The following is a 24,284-nucleotide window of genomic DNA, read 5'->3' as shown; positions in this document are numbered from 1 at the left end:
CATTGTTATAGCTGAGTGCGTGCTGTTCACGGTCTCCAGGATGTCATGCGCTGATGCTCGCTTGAATATAAGTTGCAAATTTACGGTGTGAGCATGCACTACGCACTTCCCTTACCGCTACACCTTGTGCTTCCTTCCCTTGCTAATCAGTACAATTAACATGATCAACTGTAACGATTTCTGTTCGTTCATTTCTTGATTTTCTCGTTAGAGCCTACGATTTAGCTGGACGGAAGTTCTTTGTTTATTAAAAGCACAGTTGACAGTTATAATCACTTGTCAATTTTTTTCAGTGTAAATGATTTTCGTGTATTTTATCCAAAATGTGTCTTTTTGTCAGTGAGGTTTTTGGCACAGACTGAATGTGAGCATAATTTCATTAGCTATTCCTTCAAGCAAATTTACAATTCAACACATGATCAATGACCTTAAGTTACATTCAATATTAGATTATCATTTTAATTTAGAGTATAAGTAATAATAAAAAATCACTGTAGTAGGACTTGGTTAGCCTCAGATATACAGTATACACTTTCTCCGTGGAAGACAAGAAAAATGTTTGAATGTGTGTGAATTTCTAAGGGACCAAACTGCTTAGGTCATCGGTCCCTAGACTTACACACAACTGAAACTAACTTATGCTGAAAACAACACACACACCCATTCCGGAGGGAAGACTCGAACCTCCGGCGGGAGGACAAGAAAAATAGACAGCTAAAAAGATATTCTGATTCTAAATGTATTCCACCTCTCGCTGAGCCTCATAGTGCCGTCACGTTGTGGCGTACCTCCGTAGCAGTGCAGTGGTTCCGAACTGGGAAGACGGGGGGTGGAGGCGTCCGTTACTCCAAGAGCAGTAAAATGAATTTTCTGAGTGGAAAAGAGTAAAAGCTTGTGTTGTATTTCGATTTTTAAAAGATAATTACTTCTGTCATCATTTTTGTAAGGATGTAATACTGATTATGTGATTTACAAATAGTTACATTTTTTAAATGCAAGAATTAAAACATGACATAATGTGATGAAGGTTAGAGTTTGCAAAAATGGGTACGAACGTCTTCCTCAAACAAAATTGAGATATATGTGGTTAAGTAGCTCACGAACACAGTTTCTCCGAGTTATAGATAGTACCTGCAGTGGACCAGTAATTCCGTTATAATTCACTACATAACAGATAAACGAGCTACACGCTCCAGCTGCATTAACGTGACCACCGCCTATTTTGATGTCGACGTGCAGTTATCTCTCACAGGCTGAAGGTGGCAGGAGTGCCACTGGTGGTATAGGAAGCGTGTCTGGGGGGATGCGGGAAACCGTGCAATCGTTGTCGTAATGCGGAAATGGAGCGATTTATCTCACACCCGAAAGAGATTATTCATGGGCTTTCGGACGGAGGGTGCAAGCTAAGTTTTTAAACTGTACTTGTGCCTCCGTGGTTAAACAGCTGTGAAGTACTACGGTCAAAACACGACAGGGTGAACGACGGATGCGGAGACGTGTAGGGAGAAATAGACGTGTAACTGTTGAATAACTCATATGAACGCAGGGGCGGTCAACTGTGTCTCCTCAATGACTGTTCAGCGAACGTTACTGCTTATGGGACTCCACTGTAGGCACTTCTTTCACGCATGGGTCATCAGCTGTATAGGGCATCATTGAGAGAATTCGGTGTAATGCGTGTGTTGAGACACACTTGTAATCTGCCAGTATTACAATCTGATGTTACACTACTGGCCATTAAAATTGCTACACCACGAAGATGACGTGGTACAGACGCGAAATTTAACCGACAGAAAGAAGATGCTGTGATATGAAAATGATTAGCTTTTCAGAGCATTCACGCAAGGCTGGCGCCGGTGGCGACACCTACAACGTGCTGACATAAGGAAAGTTTCCAACCGATTTCTCATACACAAACAGCATTTGACCGGCGTTGCCTGGTGAAACGTTGTTGTGATGCCTCGCGTAAGGAGGAGAAATGCGTACCATCACTTTAGCGACTTCGATACAGGTCGGATACTAGCCTATCGCGATTGCGGTTTATCGTGTCGCGACATTGCTGCTCGCGTTGGTCGAGATCCAATGACTGTTAGCAGAATATGGAATCTGTGGTTTCAGGAGGGTAATACGGAAAGGCGTGCTGGATCCCAACGGCCTCGTATCACTAGCAGTCGAGATGACAGGCATCTTATTCGCATGGCTGTAACGGATCGTGCTGCCACGTCTCGATCCCTGAGTCAACAGATGGGGACGTTTGCAAGACAACAACCATCTCCACGAACAGTTCGACAACGTTTGCAGCAGCATGGACTATCAGCTCGGAAACCATGGCTGCGGTTACCCTTGACGCTGCATCACAGACAGGAGCGCCTGCGATGGTGTACTCAACGACGAACCTGGGTGCACGAATGGCAAAACGTCATTTTTCGGATGAATCCAGTTTCTGTGTACAGCATTATGATGGTCGCATCCGTGTTTGGCGACATCGCGGTGAACGCACATTGGAAGCGTGTATTCGTCATCGCCATAGTGGTGTATCACCCAGCGTGATGGTATGGTGTACCATCTGTTACACGTCTCGGTCATCTTTTGTTCGCATTGATGGCACTTTGGACACTGGACGTTGCGTTTTAGATGTGTTACGACACGTGGCTGTACCCTTCATTCGATCCCTGTGAAACCCTACTTTTCAGCAGGATAATGCACGACCGCATGTGGAGGTCCTGTAAGGGCATTGCTGGATAGAGAAAATGTTCGACTGCTGCCCTGGCCAGCACATTCTCAAGATCTCTCACCAATTGAAAACGTCTGGTGAATGGTGGCCAAGCAACTGGATCGTCACAATACGCCAGTCACTGCATCCGAGCTATGTTTGACTCAATGCCCAGGCGTATCAAGGCCGTTATTGCGGCCAGAGGTGGTACTGATTTATCAGGATCTATGCACCGAAATTGCGTGAAAATGTAATCACATGTCAGTTCTAGTATATTTGTCCAATGAATACCCGTTTATCATCTGATTTTCTTGGTGTAGGAATTTTAATGGCCAGTAGTGTAGTTCTGCCACAGTTTGCCGTCTGTCCGGTTTTACCATATCTGTCCAGTCTAGGTAGTTCATTGAACCCCCCGCCAGGCACTTTATTGTGAATAACACAGTAATCACGTAGCTGTAGATGTAGACGACGTCCGACTTTTGTAATGATAAGTGTTCGCGAATCCCACGACTTCTAAACGTTGTTTCACCTTGGTTTTCTCCACGCGTTGAAGACACTGAGCACAACACTCCTCGAACACCAGTGCAGTATCCGAAATGTTCGTCTCGTGCCTTCCGGCCATCGGAATCTACCCTTGGACGGTCTGAGAGAGTACGTCTTCCCTGTTCTACACACGGACAGCTAGGCAGAAGTTACTACGTGCATCGTGAGTGTGTCTGACTAGCAGTCATTCCTCGCCAGTGGGTGGGCGGGTTTATATCGATAACAGATCGGTGGTCATAATGACCTGGGTGATCGGTGTAGATGGACATATTGTTCCCGGTGGGTCAGGGAGTTGGACTGTGAGACGGTGCGGCCTGTGTGTGTGTGCAGAGCCTCCGCGGTCGCTGCGGCTGACGGTGGACGGGGAGCCGTGGAACGGCACGGAGCCGTGGCTGCAGCTGGAGGAGGGCGCGCGGCTGCGGCTGGGCTGCGAGCCGGAGGGCGGCGTGCCGGCGCCGCAGCTCACCTGGTGGCTGACGCCGGCGCCGCCGCCCGACCCCGAGGAGCCGCCCCGGGGCGCCGTGCCGCTCAGCTCGGCGGCCGGCGGCGGCGCGCGCGTCGCCCTGCTCGACGCCGTGGGCCGGCAGCACCACAACGCCACCGTCTCCTGCCTCGCGCGCCACCAGGCGCTGCGCCGACCGCTGCGCGCCGACCTCACGCTGCACGTGCGCTGTCAGTACCCTCACTACCACTCTGTTCTCTCTTTATATACATCTCTCTGTGCTTGCGCTGCAATACAGGGTGTTACAAAAAGGTACGACCAAACTTTCAGGAAACATTCCTCACACACAAATAAAGAAAAGATGTTACGTGGACATGTGTCCGGAAACGCTTAATTTCAATGTAAGAGCTCATTTTAGTTTCGTCAGTATGTACTGTACTTCCTCGATTCACCGCCAGTTGGCCCTATTGAAGGAAGGTAATGTTGACTTCGGTGCTTGTGTTGACATGCGACTCATTATTCTACAGCAGTAGCATCAAGCTTATCAGTACGTAGCATCGACAGGTTAGTGTTCATCACGAACGTGGGTTTGCAGTCAGTGCAATGTCTACAAATGCGGAGCTGGCAGATGCCCATTTGATGTATGGATTAGCACGGGGCAATAGCCGTGGCGCGATATGTTTGTATCGAGACAGATTCCCAGAACGAAGGTGTCTCGACAGGAAGACGTTCGACGCAATAGATCGGTGTCTTAGGGAGCACGGAACATTCCAGCCTATGACTCGCGACTGGGGAAGACCTAGAACGACGAGGACACCTGCAATGGGCGAGGCGATTCTTCGTGCAGTTGACGATAACCCTAATGTCAGCGTCAGAGAAGTTGCTGCTGTACAAGGTAACGTTGACCACGTCAGTGTATGGAGAGTGCTACGGGAGAACAGGTTGTTTCCGTACCATGTACAGCGTGTGCAGGCACTATCAGCAGCTGATTGGCCACCACGGGTACACTTCTGCGAATGGTTCATCCAACAATGTGCCAATCCTCACTTCAGTGCAAATGTTCTCTTTACGGATGAGGCTCCATTCCAACGTGAACAAATTGTCAATTTTCACGATCAACATGTGTGGGCTGACGAGAATCCGCACGCAATTGTGCAATCACGTCATCAACACAGATTTTCTGTGAACGTTTGGGCAGGCATTGTCGGGGATGTCTTGATTGGGCCCCACGTTCTTCCACCTACGCTCAATGGAGCACGTTATCATCATTTAATACGGGATACTGTACCTGTGCTGCTAGAACATGTGCCTTTACAAGTACGACACAACATGTGGTTCATGCACGAAGGAGCTCCTGCACATTGCAGTCGAAGTGTTCGTACGCTTCTCAACAACAGATTCGGTGACCGATGGATTGGTAGAGGCGGACCAATTCCATGGCCTCCACGCTCTCCTGACCTCAACCCTCTTCACTTTCATTGATGGGGGCATTTGAAAACTCTTGTCTACGCAACCCCGGGACTCTTCGTGCTCATATTGTGGACGGCTGTGATACAATACACCATTCTCCAGGTTCTGCATCAGCGCATCAGGCATTCGATGCGACGGAGGGTGGATCCATGTATTCTCGCTAACGGAGGACATTTTGAACATTTCCTGTAACAAAGTGTTTGAAGTCACGCTGGTACGTTCTGTTGCTGTGTGTTTCCATTCCATGATTAATGTAATTTGAAGAGAAGTAATAAAATGAGCTCTAACATGGAAAGTAAGCGATTCCGGACACATGTCCACATAACATATTTTCTTTCTTTGTGTGTGAGGAACGTTTCCTGAAAGTTTGACCGTACCCTTTTCTAACACCCTATATATATATATAGACTGCCGGAAAAAAGTGTATCTGGAAATAAGGCGTAGATTTTGATTCGATGACGGCATATGCCATCTGGGGTATAGTACTGAAACGCCTGCGCTAGCAGGGCAGAGAGGATTAGCTTGTGGAAAGGGGCCAAAATATGTTTCTCTCAGTTTCATTCAACATACAAACTTTATTCATCAATACACAATATTATAACAAGGATGCAAAACACTCATAACATTAATCGACCTTTTTTGATTAACTTTACATCAGCTGAAGGCCAAAGCAATTTAATTTTAATGGAACTCGGCTGGAGGCCGCATATGAGGCAATAAGAAGAGTTTCAATCAAAAGGCAGAAGGCCTTATCTTAAAACAAAAGCATAACAATCTTATGCCTTAAGGGCAAGACAAGAACATTAATTTAAGAGACGTTAAAACTGGACTAATTAATTTATGTGACATTAAAACTCGTCTGAAGGCCACATATCAACCAAATAACTAAAATCCAAACAGGGAAATTACTAAACAACACACAAGGAATAGTGCTCACACGTTTCCAAGTGTCGGCCTGGGATTGTAACAATAACGCCCGTTTAGGTGACACATGAAACGTCCCCTTTTGAACATTTATACACGACTGTGCTTAAACTGACACACAATAATTTTAGCGCAACGCAATCTGACTTTCAAAAATCTCTACTAAAGAATGGCCCTGACTAACATTAACCTATACCTTTCACAAATCACTTACCTCACAAAAATCTTCGTTACTCGAACTACTGCAATACAGCGAGCGCCTCTACTGCCAGCTAAATAAAAGATTCAAACTACTGAAGGCACTAACTACTGGCTGTTCACATCCAGCTGCCACTGCCCAACACTGCAATGGCAGACAACAATGCAAACTAGCCACAGGCTGCACACAGCACAGCCAGTGATTTTCATACAGAGCACTACGTAACGTTGCCAATAAGAAAATATAAACAGCCTACTTACACACAGGCAGCCTGTCCAACGACTTCTTAATCTGGAGGCTACCCAACCGAGAGACAGCCGACCGACCAATCAACCAAATCAGTTCCGCTCCATGCAACCAGCAAAACGACCATAAGATTTCAGTACACGATACACAGAATATTGGCGCCCACACCGACCAACAACACCTCAGCTGTCGAACTACACGCTGCACTGGACAGCAACAACACGACGAGAAAAATACACTGACTAAAATTACGTCAACGACCAGGGCAGGTAACCGGAACGTCAATGGCCACAAGGCAGAAGATAGCGCTGGTGAACTTCCATAACAGGGAATAAATTAAGTTAAATTTCACAGGAAGACGGCTGGAATCTTAACCGACTTAAATATACACACGTTGTTGCTCGCGGGAACGTCCCAAAAGCGACAACCAGGGTTAGAGGAAGAAATGTAAACAGTTGAGGCTCGATAGTAAGTTAAGTGAGGACTCAACATTCATGTCCAAGATCGGTGGGCCACGAACTTCGTAGCACCCAGAAACAGCATCTCACACTCCAACCGCGCGTGCACGCTGCCAGCGGCTCCAGCCCGACTCCGCGTGGCGGGGCTTGCTTGCTTGCTGCTCCACGCTAACCGACCGACTGGAGTGCTGCTCCGTCGCGACTCCCTGCCGGAGCGTCTCCCACTCACTGACTTCCTTCAGACGGACCACGTCCCGGAGACACTGGCTCGGACCCAACCATGCAGAGGGAACACAGCCGACATCCCTGCACAGGAAGGAACCGACCCAAATACATGTCGTCGATGAGACGACCGTCCGAACGACCAACCAACGGTCGTCCCGCTGGTACTGGCTGTACGGACCTCACTGGGGCTCCGTCCACGACTGCCCTCCCGGTCCCTCTCCAACTGACTGCCAGATCGGTCGCTCCAGAGATGGTACGACAGTGCACTTATCGATATCTACATCTACATCTACATCCATACTCCGCAAGCCACCTGACGGTGTGTGGCGGAGGGTACCTTCAGTACCTCTATCGGTTCTCCCTTCTATTCCAGTCTCGTATTGTTCGTGGAAAGAAGGATTGTCGGTATGCCTCTGTGTGGGCTCTAATCTCTCTGATTTTATCCTCATGGTCTCTTCGCGAGATATACGTAGGAGGGAGCAATATACTGCTTGACTCTTCGGTGAAGGTATGTTCTCGAAACTTTGACAAAAGCCCGTACCGAGCTACTGAGCGTCTCTCCTGCAGAGTCTTCCACTGGAGTTTATCTATCATCTCCGTAACGCTTTCGCGATTACTAAATGATCCTGTAACGAAGCGCGCTGCTCTCCGTTGGATCTTCTCTATGTCTTGTATCAACACTATCTGGTACGGATCCCACACTGCTGAGCAGTATTCAAGCAGTGGGCGAACAAGCGTACTGTAACCTACTTCCTTTGTTTTCGGATTGCATTTCCTTAGGATTCTTCCAATGAATCTCAGTCTGGCATCTGCTTTACCGACAATCAACATTATATGATCATTCCATTTTAAATCACTCCTAATGCGTACTCCCAGATAATTTATGGTATTAACTGCTTCCAGTTGCTGACCTGCTATTTTGTAGCTAAATGATAAAGGATCTATCTTTCTGTGTATTCGCAGCACATTACACTTGTCTACATTGAGATTCAGTTGCCATTCCCTGCACCTGGTCCTTCCGCTCAGAGGCAAGTAAGGCAGGAAGTTAGTGACGCCAGTAAATGGAATAAGAGAACGAGGGAGCAGTACCGTAATAGAAGATGACAAACAATAAATGGCATCAACACGAGCCGTGCACGGGGCAAGTACATGTACTGATGGTTTCAACGTCTTCCGCCAGCAAATAGTGCAGGGGCATTTCGAGTGGCGGGATGGTGCTGTCGGAGAACTCTCATTCAAGTTGGACGTGCTGTGTCAGTCGTGGAACGATCCTGCTATCAGTGGCCACGTGAACCTCCTCGCACTCTCAGACGAGGTTCTGACCGTCTACACAGCCCAGACGCCCTCCAAGGTCGTCATATCGTAAGGGCAGCAGTGTCAGGTCGTACAGCTATCACAGAAAAGATACGAGGGCTGATGAGCGCAGATGTGTCAACACGGTTGTGAAGCGGTTATTAGCGCTGGGAATACAAGCATACACGCCTCTATTCCGTCTGTCACTCGCGCCACAGCATCGATGTGCATGGCTGGACTGTTGCCGTCAGAGGATCACGCGGAAGAGGAAATGGCGTGTCGTGGTCTTCAGAGCGATGAAAGCAGATTCTGCCTGCATGCAGATGATGGTCATTTAAGCTCACGATGTTGATCTGGTGAGTGTCGTCCCGTAGAGTGTCTTCGTCCGAGACACTCTGGCCACACCCCTGGTGTTACGGTGTGGGGTGCGATATGCTACAATTCTCGTACACCTTCGATGTTGCGGATGGGAAGCTAACGAGCAGAATTTTGCTACATCTGTTATTTTCCACTTCTCGCAACAGGAAGGTGATACGTTGTTTCATCAGGATAATACTCGGCCATACGCTGTCCCATGACACTCAACGTGCTCTGCACCACGTACTGCAACTACCTTGGTCAGTACGGTCTCCGGACTAGTCCCCAGTAGAGCACGTATGGCATATGCTGGGACGACAAGTGATTTTTTCGACTCATCACCCAGAAACTCGTACAGAAACACGTGAATAGGTCGAGCAGGCGTGGCATAACGTATCCCAGGATATTATTCGCCATCAGTACGATCGACTGAATGCAGAGTCATCGACAGCATTGGCTCCTGTGGAGGTATGGGTCGACACCTCATACCTCAGAACCTCTTGTGGTATTGATCTGTAAATGTAATCATTCTGTGTACTCCATACGATCTGTTGCAAACAATAAACGTTGACTGATTTGGAAATTTCTAAAAGCGTGCACTATTTTTCTCCGGTAGTGTATTACTTCAGTCTTCCCTCGAGTGACAGGCTCCATTACTGTAGTGCCAATCGTGTTGTAGACTGACAATCAGATTTTTGTAATTGTTTATATTTATGGTACGTGAAGTTCAGACCTGAAATATCAATCAAGCAAAGCCCTTTCATGCAGCTCTTAAAAATTATACAAAAAAGTGCGTGTTAAGGTCCACACTAATACAGTTGCAGCACACTTTCACCAATGGGCCGTGAGGCTGTCTGGTAGACTGCTTGCCTGCCTGGCGGATGGCCTCGGTTCGGTTCCCAGCCGATTCATATTTTTAAACAAAAGTGCATCTTCTGCGAGCGTTTCGTGAAACGTAAAATAGATAAACATACAAAGAAGGAATATACGACAGACTGGGTATTCATCGATCACTAGTTCGACACTCATTTCGATAATTATTTGTTATATCTTTTTTTCTGTTCGACTATTTAAGGCATTTAAATATAAACTTGATCAAGTACACTCTAAAACAAACAAACAAAAATCCGAATAGGATGGAAACCGGCAGGCCGAATGTACAAGTACAGGCAAACAAATGAGCAAATGATTACAGTTTCAGAAATATTGCTTCATTTATTCATCAGAAAGGGCTTGACAACTTGGGCACGTCAATAACGCTTTAGTCCACCTCTGGCTCTTATGCAAGCGGCTATTCGGCTTGGCACTGATTAATGGAGTTGTTGAACGTCCTCATGAGGGATGACGTGCCAAATATTGTCCAACTGGCTATTTAATCCTCTAAATCAACAGATGGTTGGAGGATTCTGTCCATCACCCTCCAGACGTTATAAAATGGGGAGAGATCCGGTGACCCTGCTGGCCAAGGTACGATTTGAAAAGCTCGAGGACCAGCAGCAGAAAATGTCGCCGTATGCGGGCCGGGCTTATCTTATGAAAATATAAGCTCGGGATGGCTTGCCACGAAAGGCAACGAAAATCAGAATATTGTCGACGCTCGGATGTACTGTAAGGGTGACGCGGATGACAACAACAGTGGTCCTGCTATAAAAAGAAATGGCACATGAGACTACAATCTCTGCTTGTAGATCGGGCGACAGTCAGGTTGGTATCCCACCGCTATCTGAGGCGTCTCCAGACACGTCCGCTGGTCATCACGGCTCAGTTCTAAGTGAAGATAGTTCTACTCTATTCAATGAGATTCCACTTCTTAAGTCCCCAACCTCACTGCAAACGAACTTGTTGGTGTGCAGAGATCAATGGTAGTCGGTGGAAGGGACGCCGTGCGCTCTGCCCCGTCTCTGTGGGCCCCCTATTAATAGTCCTTGTCGTCACTGAAGTACCAGTTGCATGTCGGATCGATGATACAGAAGAATCTGGCGCTCTGAGTGTCCCTAGGACGACTGTTGGTTTCACGTGTTCTATCGTCTCTCTAGGTCGACCGCTTCCTTCTTGACTTTGTGTCCGACGATGGTTCATCCAGTCCTGCCAAGATCGTCGCACAGTGCCATCGCGCCTGTTCCAGTTTCGAGTGATTCGCTGTTTACTTCTTCCGGATTCTTTGAGCCTAGATACACGTCTTATATCAAATTGTGACATCTGAGTATACTGTTCACGCTCTTCTTTGCGAGTTACTGTCCAACTGAGTATACGAAATGCAAAGAGTTTATGTCCTGGTATCGACATGTGCCATGCATAGTATCCTTGCCAGCTCCGCTGTGAAATAGGGCTATAGCGTGACATTCATCCATCGGCCGCTGAAGTTTACAGTTTTAAATTTTCCGTGATACTTGTATGAAAATCAGTTTGCGATCAATCTACATAACTCCTTCATGCTGCGTCGTTTTCTTTCTTCTTTTTAATTTTTCTTACAGTGTACTTTCAATGTCTTTGCATCAAACGTCTATAAGTGACAGACCACGTCGTAGGGAACAACATTTGTTGCAGGTAAAATGTTCGCAGACGGCGACACTGAGTGTCATTTACTACTCGTCGGCCCTGCTACGACGGGATTTCACCGAACTAGCAGGTTCTGCTAAATAGAAGCTTTGCATACTGTCTAACCCTGTAAATTGATAGACTGTCTTGCTTCAAGAAAACAGTAAGGATGAATGTCTCTAAGTGGAGAGAGATAGTATTGGCAATACACAAGCCATACGCTCTCCTCGGAGTTTCTGCACCCTGCCACCTCTCGCCGGCATCCAGATGCAGAAGGAAGATTAGCGACTGCGAACATTTCACCTGTAGCAAAATGGCCCATAACAAACCTTGTGACCCACGGCATGATCTATCACCCCTAGACATTTGATGAGTAAATATCTACTACGTTTACATTTATACACACTGATAGTTACTGTGAATGTATATGTATAAAACCACAATCGTTTTGTGGATACTTGCTGTACAGCTATGACTCGAGATGTATGAAAAGTAACTCAGGTGAGTGTATTGCACACCAGTAAACATTGCACTTGTTCATTCCTAAAGTTATATTAGAGTAAAACAATAATTACATATTGTAATTTTGAAGTCATATTTTTAATTGCTATCTAATAACATAATGAAAGTACACACGAATATGGAGATCGTGTGTAAAGGGGTAGCCTGGTGAATATTTTATTTTTCTGGGTATAGGTTCACTGTGGTTTGACGGTAGTGCCTGATATGGATTTATTTTCGCTAAATCATCGCTTGGAACCAGACATGGAAGAAGTAAGCTGTATTTCTGCGTTCTCCAGGTGACAGTGACGTAGACGCGTCCCGCCCAGTAAAGTACAGCCGGATTACTTTTCTCGTTAGTACAGCCGGCAAAGCGAGTCTGTCGTCTGCCCTTTTGTGAACTCTCGGGCACAAGCAAGGAACGGTATTCACAAAAACTTTGCCTTACCTCCAAACGTGACCCGTCTACGTCCAGCATGGATGGACTATATGTCGCAACATGACACTGTACCTTGCCTTGATAAGCAGTATGCATTGACGTTGTCTCACATCAGTGATTCTCTAATGCTTTAATTATTGTATTAGGCAACTTATATTCAGTGGCTTGTTTCACAGATGGTGAAAAAGTCGTCGACCAGTTTGTCGTATGATTCTCTAATGCTAACCATTTCTGACAACAACCTGGCGGTATGTTGCAGTGGTCAGACATTGGACTCGCATTTGGGAAAACAGCGATTGAAATCACCGTCCGCGGATCCAGACTAAAAATTCCCGCGATTTCCCCCTCAGATCACTTGAAGTAAATGTCGGGATGTTTCCTTTTAAAAGAGTACGGCCGATTCCCTTATCTGTTCTTCCCCTACCCGTGATTTCTCTCCGTCTCTAGTAACTTCTTCTTCAGCGGCTCATAAAACCCAAAATTTCTGCCTTTACTTTTGTCAGCGCCATTCCTAAGAAGTCATAGCCTCAAAGTGAGCGGTCTTAGGTGCTGCATTAATTCTTTCTAGTGTTTAATATTCAATCTGATTTGGGCGAGGCTACGTTCATAAGACCCAATGCTACACTTCGTTCGTTACACTTCTTACTCTACCTATTATTTTTCTCACAGCCTTAACAAGATCAAGAAACTTTTCTTTAACTGTATTGATGGTTTCTCATATGCCAGTCTAACGCATTCGATTTGGCGTCTTTAATGCATATTTCATCGAACAAGTTTTCAGACCCTACTACCGTAGATGTTCTCAGCAGTTTCGAAATACAGCGCTGTTTCCTGATTATCCCCTCAGGTTCTACAGCGCCTTTAAGGACTAGATTTCAGTTATGATGTGGTTCCTTTTCCTGTACATCATTGTACGCACCACTCATGTCAGATACTCCGCTATCGCCTTGCTGACATCTAGTCCCTATGGTTCGATACATTCAGTATCCAATATTAGTATCCCAATACAGAGTCGTCTTCGGCTTGGGTAAAGGAGGTAAGTTATTCGCATATCTTTACGTGAGAATTATTTCCAAAGAAATCATTCATTCCTGTAACATAGGGAAAGGCATTTCTTGACAGACACATTTTACAGTGTTTTTCATTTTTACTTCACATCTCAGTTTCTGCTCGTATTTAGTGTTACGTACCTCACTCGGTAGAAACCGAACCGTCATAAGTACCACTTTGTTCTCAGTCCACCTGTCTGTCCGTCGGGTGAAGACCCATTTTCTCATTAACAGATAGACGGCTCAAGCTGAAATTTATGCCAGGTACTAATGTCGATGCAATCAAAAGATTTGGCCTTTTACGTCACATACTTTGATACTCTCAAGCTCATTCAACAAAACCTTTAGGGCACGTCTTATTGACGTAGTATCATGAAATTTTGCAAGAAGCAAGATTTCAAGATTTCACACTAAAACCAAAGGGAAAAATACGAAAATTCTAAATTTTTAATTACGTCACACGAAAAAAATCGTCATTTGTTATCAGACAGCCTGTCTGTACGTCCATCTGTTAACTGTTCTTTTTCTCAGGAGCGGGTAGGCTATCAGGCTGAAACTTATACCAAATACTAAATCTAAAATCCCTTGTCGAAGTAAAAAATTGAAGCTTCTAAGTCAAAGGAGTCAAAAGATACGTAAGTTTATGTCACATGCTTTGATTCTCGTGGAGTCACTCATCAAAACCTAGTAGGTACTTCCTGTTGGTTTAGAATAACGAAATTTGGCAGGAAGCAAGGTTTAACTGTACAATCAAACTAAAAGCTTGTGATTATACCACACGAAAAAAACTAAATTTTTCTCATTTATTGACTGTCTGTCCGTCCATGTATTAAGCTCCCTTTTCTCATGACGGGGTAGGCGTATAAAGTTAAAATTTATGTCACGTACTAAAGTCTATGGTCCTTTGGTGGTAGAATAAACGTTAGCCTCTAAGTCAATGTAATGAAAACATACGGCGATCTACGTCACATACTTCGATATTCCAAACTCACTCATCAAACCTACAGGGCACTTTCCGTTGGTGTAGAATTGTGGGATTTTGGAGAGAAGCAAATTTTCACAGTACAACTAAAGAGGAAAAACAAGAAACAGAAAATTGTCAGTTGGCAATTACAGCACACGAAAAAATATTTGTTTTGCAATATGCTATCGGACTTCAAACTTGAAATTAAGACATTCTCGAAGGCCTTGGAATCTCTGGGACCGATATCCTGCCAGTATCAGTATACATAATAGAGAAAAATCGTCGAGATTCTCTATTCCAGGACTGGATGAACTGTCTGTATACGCAACTAAGTTTTTATGGCACTCTCAGAGCGTGAGTTCCTTTTTCTCCCCTCGAGAGACGTGTTATCCTTGGGGCCTAGTTAGACCCCTACTGTTATCTATTATCAGTTGATAGTTTCGTTTTCGAGCGGTGATTATTTCCTCATATTTCTCAGAGTAAACAACATATCTGGAGGTGACGTAGTTCTCAACAATGTAGGTGTCTCTCCAGCGGGCTTCGCCTTTGCTCAGCACCAGTATGACATGTAGCGACTGGCGATCGACATGAATATATCCATCCTGAGTTGGGAAAGACTTCACAGATCGTGAAATGCAATTAGAGAACGAAGCAGCGATACCATTTTGAAGGTAAGCCGTCTGAGTTCCACCATCCATTATCACCTACAACATAGGCGGCAGATTGATTGCACCTTTCTGATGCTACCTAACATCGTGTAGACATTTTTCGCCAAATCGATTGAGTCACCGTTCTGTCTTGAAGCACAATTCTTCCATGCACGCATCGTAAGGCACTACCCATTTTTACTAGACTTTCTAACGATTATAGACGAATGTTAAACATTAAGCTGCATTTTTGTCAGAAAGCTAACTTGCTTTTTAAATTTTATCTGTCTTATAAATAGAAAGATATACTTCTTTGTGTAGATGCAGTTCGTATTCCCATTGCCAGTATTGTGAGCCCACAGTTTCTCGTGTTTTCGTCTTCTTAGTACTGAATCGGCAGCAGCCGCTTAAATTCGAATTGCTAATGTGTTCAGTCTTCTGACTGCCACCTCTGGCGATCAAGTCAAACTGCGCTGTAGGCCTGACATTACAATCATCATTGTTCAGTGCTGTGTTTCATGTAGGTGATAAGTAAATTGCACCAGCATCATTTGTACATGACTTCTTACCCCATTTTTACTTCCTGATCTGATATTACAAGCCTTTAGTCATGCACTTTAAGAAGATACTGGGAGGAAGCACTGACGGGGATAGCTGTTTAGATAGAAGTCGAAAACTTATGTCCGACTTCAGACTGATATTCAGTTGTTTTCCCGTCGCTAACAATCTTATCTTTCAATATTGAGCACAAATAGTATCTTTATTGAACCAATTAGTAAATTTAAACTTGTTACGTCTGCTTTCGTTTATGAGTAAAGAGACGTACTGTACGCAGCATCTTATGATAGATAAAGATGACGAAGTGATTCGTCTAACTTTACGTCAGAATTATTTCGAAAACAAGCTTAGATTTTTTTTAATATAGAGAAAGGCTCCACTTGACAGGTCGACTCCAGTAATTTATCCAGTGTAAGTTTCCTTGTATTTTCGTTTCTTTCTTTCGGGCTCCAAGGGCCTCTCGTCCTTGGAGCCTCCGGGGAATCTCAAGAGTGCTCCAGCCGAGTTACACTCTGGGACCCACAGGATATTATTTCAGTGTCTTTAAATGACTCTTCATCCCGGATAACGTGTTGCGCTTTGACTGTTAGCAAATTCCCAATACAGTCGAAAATTTAGTCAAATCCCACTGCAATTCATGTTTTTAAAGACGCTATGTAGTAATGAATCAAAACCAGAAGTTTAGAAACACCCAATTAACCTGGTTTCCTCTATCAGTAGGGCTGAGGATTCGTGTGTAAAGAGCGCGAGTAAAGGTGCACATGATCGATGGTTTTGGAAGGCATGTTAATTTCCACGAATATCTATTTTCTTCAAAGCACGCCATAATGGCCTCGTCAGGCCTTGTGGGCTTAATATAACAGCACAAATGCTGATTACTACATCCGTTATCTATCGGTTGTGCTCCAGATGTACCGTTACAGGCCTTCTCTCTCAATACTACAAAGATATTTGACATCATTGGGCCTTTCCTATTGAAGAAAAAAAAGCTGTCTTAGACATATACCAGTTGTGGTAACTTCCCCGCGATTAAGAGAAAACTTTTGAATATGTTGACTACACTGTACTCTGTGAAGGTATCAGGGATACAATACAGAGAGCGAATGATTATTTACACCTTGTACAGAAACCAGACTGCAGCTATAAGAGCTGAAGAAGCGGGGGTTCAGAAGGGATTGAGATAGATTGTAGCCAATTCTAAATGTTATACATTCTGTACATTGAGGAAGAAGTAAAAGCAACAGGTTAAAGAAAGGAATTAAAAATCAGGGAGAAGAAATAAAAATGATGAGGTTTGTTGATGGCATTATAATTCTCTCAGGGACAGCAAAGTACTTAGGAGAGAAGTTGAACGGAATAGCGGATTAGCAACGGCGTTACATTACATTCATTTATTTTTAGTTTCATTACTAAACGTAAAATGCTTGTATTAAGTCTTTTCCATTTCTAAAACAAACTGTCAGACTCTTTCGTTCTGAGTAGCTACTTACACTATATGAAATTCCAGGAATTTACTCTTTGCATCATACGAACACGTAGAATACGAGTGAATACGAATATGAAAATTGGCGAAGCCCGAGTATGACTCGTGCACTGGGGGCTCCGTACAAACTTAATTACGTATATAAATGCTCGATCATTCCGGGAATCCAGAATCTCGGTGATTTTGGCCGGTTTTCTACATTGATGCTAGCAAGATATCAGTTCCAGGGATTCCCAGACTTTCGAGATGGTGTTAATTTCAAGTTCTACGTCGGATAACAAACGACAAAATAATTTTTTTCCATAAGATATAATTACTAATTAACAAGTTTCTGACTTTTTCCTTTACTAGTTCTGTGAGTCCTTGATTCTTGCCAAATTCCATGACGGGAAGTACCGTACAGCTTTTAATGAGTTAGTTTGCGAACATTAAAGTATGTGATACAATTGGCCGTATCTTTTGATGTAATTGACTTAAAAGTTAACGTTTATTATATAGCCCAGGGATGACAGACCTTAGTACGTGAATTATATTAAACTTGGTACGTCTTCCTGCTCCTGAGGAAAAATGGTCTTGCTCAGTCCTCTTAAGGATAGTTACTCCTAGATATTGCTTCACCCAATAAGTCATCAATAGGTTAGTTGACGGACGGATATATAGTCAGTCTGGTAACTGAAAAAGAGTTTTTTCGTGTGATATAATAACAAATCAACAATTTTTGAATTTTTTTTCGTTTAGTTTTACTTTGAAAACTTGCTTATTGCCAAATTTCATGATTTTAGGTCAACTAGAACTGCTTTATAGGTTTCGATTGGTGATTTTGATTGCATTGATTTAGAGGATTAAATTTTTGCCAACACCAAGGGGCTGTAAACCTTAGTACACCACTAGCCATTAAAATTGCTGCAACACGAAGACAACGTGCTACAGATGCGAGGTTTAACCGACAGGAAGAAGATGCTGTGATATGCAAATCATTAGCTTTTCATTCACACAAGGTTGGCGCCGGTGGCGACCCCTACAACGTGCTGCCATGAGGAAAGTTTCCAACCGATTTCTCATACACAAACAGCAGTTGATCGGCGTTGCCAGGTGAAACGTTGTTGTGATGCCTCGTGTAAGGAGGAGAAATTTGTACCATCACGTTTCCGACTTTGATAAATGTCGGATTGTAGCTTATCGCGACTGCGGTTTATCGTATCGCGGCATTGCTGCTCGCCTTGGTCGAGATCCAACGACTGTTAGCAGAATATGGGATCGGTGGGTTCAGGAGGGTAATACGGAACGCCGTGTTGGATCCCAACAGCCTCGTATCACTAGCAGTCGAGGTGACAGGCATCTGATCCGCATGGCTGTAACGGATCATGCAACCACGTCTCGAACCCTGGGTCAACAGATGGGGACGTTTGCAAGACAACAACCATCTGCACGAACAGTTCGACGTCTGCAGCAGCATGGACTATCAGCTCGGAGACCATGGCTGCGGTTACCCTTGACTCTGCATCACAGATAGGAGCGCCTGTGTTGGTGTACTCAACGACGGACCTGGTTGCACGAATGGCAACAAGTCATTTTTTCGGATGAATCCAAGTTCTGTTTACAGCATCATGATGGTCGCATCCGTTTTTGGCGATATCGCGGTGAACGCACATTGGAAGCGTGTATTCGTCATCGCCATACTGGCGTATCTCCCGGCGTGATGGTATGGGGTGCTATTGGTTACACGTTTCGGTCACGTCTTGTTCGCATTGACGGCACTTTGAACAGTGGACCTTACATTTCAGATGTGTTACGACCCGTGGCTCTACCCTTTATTCGATCCCTGCGAAACCCTATATTGCAGCAGTATAATGCACGACTGCATGTTGCAGGTCATGTACAGGCCTTTCTGGATACAGAAAATGTTCGACTGCTACCCTGGCCAGCACATTCTCAAAATCTGTCACCAATTGAAAACGTCTGGTCAATGGTGGCAACTTTCTCGTCACAATACGCCAGTCACTACTCTTGATGAACTGTGGTATCGTGTTGAAGCTGCATGGGCAGCTGTACGTGTACACACCATCCAAGCTCTGTTTGACTCAATGCCCAGGCGTATCAAGGCCGTTATTACGGCCAGTGGTGGTTGTTCTAGGTACTGATTTCTCAGGATCTATGCACCCAAATTGCGTGAAAATGTTATCTCATGTCAGTTCTAGTATAATTTTTTGTCCAATGAATGCCCGTTTTTCATCTGTATTCCTCTTGGTGTAGCAATTTTAATGGCCAGTAGTGTATGTGACACAAACTTCAACATCCTCCCGTACCTAATAAAAATAGTTTTTAACTGTCGGAAAGACAAACGGACAATAAAGTTCTATGATAATGACTGAATCAGAAGAAATGAATTAAAATTTGTGCTGCGGCTGGGGACTCGAACCCGGTTTTTTTTTTACTTGCTAGGCAGATGTGGTAACCATTATATCACCACAGCACTATTTTAACATTGCTGCCGGAACTACCCAAGTTGAGTGCCCTCCCCTACGCAAACTTCAATTCATGTCTTCTGCTTATTTTCGCTTACATTGTCACTACTGCCAGGACTCTCCGGCACTGGAGTAGCACCCCAGAGTTGGGCGTAATTGGAAAAGCACAACTAAATGGTGCTGTAATGATTCCTTATGATTTCTAAACTGCACCATATTATAAAATGATGTTCCAGTGATTCGGCCGCTCTTGCAAGCGACCTTTTTCATTCTGAAAAATGCAGTTAATAATTGGAGTCATGTATTCCAAATTACCATTCTTATAAAATTCTTTTTCAACTTAAGGCCAATGTTTGGCACTGGTGGATCTCTTTTAGCAAGGGATGTTCTCTTTGTATTTATAATGAGCTTCTTACATTCGCCTTGCTTCGTCGTCCATAGCGATATTATTTACATCCATATATACGAGTACGTCAGTACTTCTCAAGCAACAGACGATGTGTTGCGGACGGTCCTTCCTATACCACCACCAGATCTTGCTTCCCTGTTTCACTTGCGAATGGCACGTGGGAAGAATGGTTGTCAGTAAGCGTCTGTGTTAGCTCCAATTCTCGAATTTTCTCGTCGTGCCTACTTCGGAAGATGTGTATGGGAGGAAGTAATATGTTGACCGCCTTTTCTCAGAAAGTGTTTTCGAAATTTCAACAGCAAGCCCCTGCGTGATATACAACAATTCCCATATAGCGGAGATTGTTGGGGCTCTCCGTAGCGCTCTATTGCTCACCAAACCATCCCGTGACGAAAGGCACAACTCTTCATTAGCTCTTCTCTATCTTTTCTATCAGTCCTACGTGGTAGGTGTCCCAGACTGCTGAACAATGCTCTAGAATCGCTCGAACAAGAGCCTAGTAAGTCATTGCTTTCGTGAGAGAGCTACATTTCCTTAAGGTGCTCCCTGAATCTCAGTATGGCAACTGCTTTTTCTACTATTTTTGCCATTCCTCATTCCACTTATGGATAGTTACTCCTAGATATTGCTTCGCCCAATATGCAATCAATAGTTTAGTTGTACAGCTTTGGATTTCTTTTCCTATGTATGCGCAGTATATTACATTTATTTACCTTCACAATCAACTGTCGCTTTCTGCATTACTCATCAATCCTCTCTAGGTCATTCATCTAATGGATACTGTCTTCTGGTGTTCTTATAGACAATAGTATCATCCCCGAACAGCCTTGGAGAATTTCTGACGTTTTCTACTGGGAATTACCTTTACTTCGTCGAGTTTGTTCCGTTAACACGGAGGTGCCGAGTTCTGTCTGCAAGGAAGTCGAATCCTTTCGCAAATATGGTCCGATACACGGTAATCTATTATTTTTTCTCTAAACGGCAGTGCGAGACGGCGCCAAGTGCCTTTCTGAAGTCAAGGAACGCGGCATCTACCTTAGCGATGTTGTCTACAGCGGCATGGGTCTCATGGAGGAACAGAACGATGTGGGTTTCGCCAGATTTCTGTTTTTATAGAGGAGGTTTTCGTTCTCCAGAAACGTCAGAATTGTTTAGCATAAAGAATGTTCTGTAATTCTCAAACGGACTGATACAAACGCTGTAGGCCTACAATTACGTGCATCTGTCAGCATTTCGTGGTCTTGTGATTAGCGTCGCTGACTCTCGATATCGAGGCCCTGGATTCGATCTCCGGCTTGATTGAGGATTTTCTCCGCTCGGGAGTAGGTGTGCGTCTGTGTGTTATCCTCTTCATCATTTCATCATAGGAACGTAGAACTCGCCAAAGTTGCGTCAACTACTAAAAAGATTTGCAGCAGGTGGCTGAAGTTCCCAGCAAGGAGATTGTGGCCGTAAATGTCATAAGCACATTTCATTTTCATTTTTATATGCATCTCTATCCTACTGGCCTTCTTGAAAACGGGAATGACTTGCGCATTTTTCCAGTCGCTAGGACCCTTCTTTTCCACAGAAGGTTACTATTAACCGCTGCTAGAATGGGAGCAAGTTCTTTCGCGTAACCTTTTTACAATATTACAGGTATCTCATCTGTTCTTGACGCCTTTCCTCTACTATGCGATTGTAGTTCCTTTTCTATTCTGCAATCGGTTATCTTGACATCCGCCATTTCGACGTGCATACGGTTTCTGAAAGGAGGGACCAAGTTACGATCCTCCGCGGTGAAGTGATTTCGCAAGTCCGAATAGAGTATAGGGCAGTAATAATAATGAAACTTTTCCTACTTGATTCATTATATACTCAAAACTGTTAACCATATGGGGTCCTAACTTTATAGGAATGAGTTCAGACGGTCTCCAGAATTTCCGTTGTTAGTGGTGTGGCATGATTTGTCGATAGGCGTCAGTCCTAATACGTCGACGTAGATTCGAAATACAAGCATGTGTGTGCATTATGGATGCAGAAAATCAACATGGGTCCCGAAACTGTGAGCAGTACCTTACTCGTAAAGCTGTTTTATCAAAACAACAGCAATAGTGCTGTTGCTCTTAGTGAGTATTGAAGCATTAAAGGATCACGGAGAGGTCGTCTTTCCGCATTATTCGGATGATCGAATTAAATGGCGATTTGGGAATTGCTCCTGGGAGAGGCCACAAATCGTTGAAGAAGTTACTACTGCCATTATTGAAAGTGCTGGACTAAATGTGCGATCTTCAAGCAGCCCACGAGCTATCTCACGACAGCTGAACGCTCCATGTCCACCGTACGTCCTGAAAAGGGCTGCGAGCAATTGTGAAACAGTATTCGAGCAAGCTTCACATTACGCACCAACTTTTGCGACATGCCCTACATATTCGAGTGGACTGTCGCTCTTGCGTTTCTCGCAAGGGTGGAAGTTAACGACGTGTGGCCTTGGAACATTTTGTGGAATGATGCACATTTTACGCTCACTAGCGCTGTGAACTGTCGGGTTCGGGATTCGTCACTGGCAACGAATACTCACGAAGTTCTCCTCCATCGTAAACGCGTCACTATGTGGCGTGGCTTCACGGCACAGATCATGGTTGGTCTATTTCTCTTTGAGGTATTCTGACCCCGTGGACTAATAACATGCAGCGTGAATGGCACACGTCACTATCGTCTGCTTCGCCAACATGTAATTACTGCTCTAAGCTAGACAGGGGCTTTTGACTCAGCTGTTTTGATGCACGATGGAGCTCCATTTCGCATTGCCAGGAGGTCACTCGGTTACTCTGTAACAGATTCAGAGAAAGCCGAATCATTGGCCAATCGTCCCAAACTGCGTGGCCTCCACGATCGCCAGATTTGTACCCATGTGATGTCTGGCTATGGAGTTACCTGATGGACAAGATTTTCTCAACGGGACACTGACATACGTTGGAGGTTGAAGATGACCATATCAAGGGAGGCAGCCAACATCCCACCTGAGATGTTTCTGGCTGCAGTAGAGAAATCTCTAGTGCACTTTCAGGTTGTTGTGGATGCAAATGGTCATCAGAAAGAGGACGGTTGTAACCTAGAAAGTAAACATTGTACGCAATTAACAAATGTTGCCTTTTCATGTGGAAAATAATACGCATTTTTCTCTATGTTTTACTAGTTATTTCGCTTCCTCACGTCGTTAAAAAAATTTCACGAAATTTCATTCTTCTACGGTGTCTTGTTTTTCATCGGCGCCGTCTTAAGTAGAGTATGTTTAATTATAAGCACCATGTAATTCTTATTCTTGCAAGGCAGAAGAATTCTTTCAGTTCTGCTACCTCGTTGTTTGGAATTTTAATGTTTAGGTTGCAGCTAATTTCACTTTACTGCTCCTCAGCATCTTCCTTAGGCTTACTTTCAATTAATATTTTCGCTCATTACACCGTTCATTCCATTCGACTATTCATGTATTTTTTTCTCTCTTTCACATAAAATAGCAGAGTCACAAATGATGCATACCACTGCTATCCTTACGTCTTGAATTTTAACTCCGCGTCCGGACCATTGTTCTAGCTGGATTATTGTTTCCATATATATAGATAGGCTGAACACCAGTCGCTAACACTTACTCACTTCTTAATTAATCACTTCTCTATTGGTGTCTGGTTTCATGGTCCCTCATGGTTCATACTGCATTTTACCCCTCTTTTCTAAAGCGTATACCTGATTTATGAAAATTTAAGACTGCTAGCACAAATTTACTACTCGAACATTTTTTTCTAGAACAACGAATCCTATGTAAACATATTTACTTTTCACAATTCTTGACTTTCATTATCAAGTCACCGTCAGAACTGCCTCTCTGGTGGGCTTAGTTTGATAAGACCAAACTCATTATCATTTAACAGACTCTAACAGATCTGCTACTCAGAATATGAAGTCTCATTAAGCAGTTGCACTGACATATTTGCAGCAGTCAATGTAAGATAGTAATTAGACTGTACAGTATTTTCTGCCTTTTATTTACCGTCATTTAACAGATCTCTGACGCTCAGTATTTCGACAAACCTTAGCTTCACAACAAACTGTCAGTCATAGTGTGTGATAAGTAAAGAAATATACACAGGATTTGTTGAAGCATTCAGTAATATTGGCAGTATAAGATACTGACGAATGAGAAGTATCGCCTGTAAAACAAAGGAGACATGAAGTTTGCGATCTGAGTCAGTTTGACAAACGGAAAGATCTTAGCACTTAATGTCTGAGGTATCTACAGCTGGCTTACGATATTTTGCTTCTGACGTAATTCACGTAAGGAAGGGCAGAATCATCAGTGACAAATAGAACAAACGAGACATGAA

The 24,284-nt window shown here is 44.1% G+C and overlaps 1 protein-coding gene across 1 annotated transcript in view; it reads left to right on the top strand.

The window, feature by feature from the left end:
• The first annotated feature begins 3,517 nt into the window (after positions 1-3,517).
• Positions 3,518-24,284, top strand: part of LOC126155352 (hemicentin-2-like) — a 238,092-nt gene continuing 217,325 nt past the window's right edge. The window contains exons 1-2 of the mRNA XM_049916222.1: positions 3,518-3,539; positions 3,587-3,928. Of these exons, the coding sequence (XP_049772179.1) occupies positions 3,518-3,539; positions 3,587-3,928 (364 nt within the window). The remainder of the gene's footprint in view (positions 3,540-3,586; positions 3,929-24,284) is intronic.

Source organism: Schistocerca cancellata, chromosome 2 (genome assembly GCF_023864275.1).
Source record: "Schistocerca cancellata isolate TAMUIC-IGC-003103 chromosome 2, iqSchCanc2.1, whole genome shotgun sequence".
In the NCBI taxonomy this organism is placed as follows: domain Eukaryota; kingdom Metazoa; phylum Arthropoda; class Insecta; order Orthoptera; family Acrididae; genus Schistocerca; species Schistocerca cancellata.
This window is presented reverse-complemented; position numbering and strand designations above follow the sequence as displayed.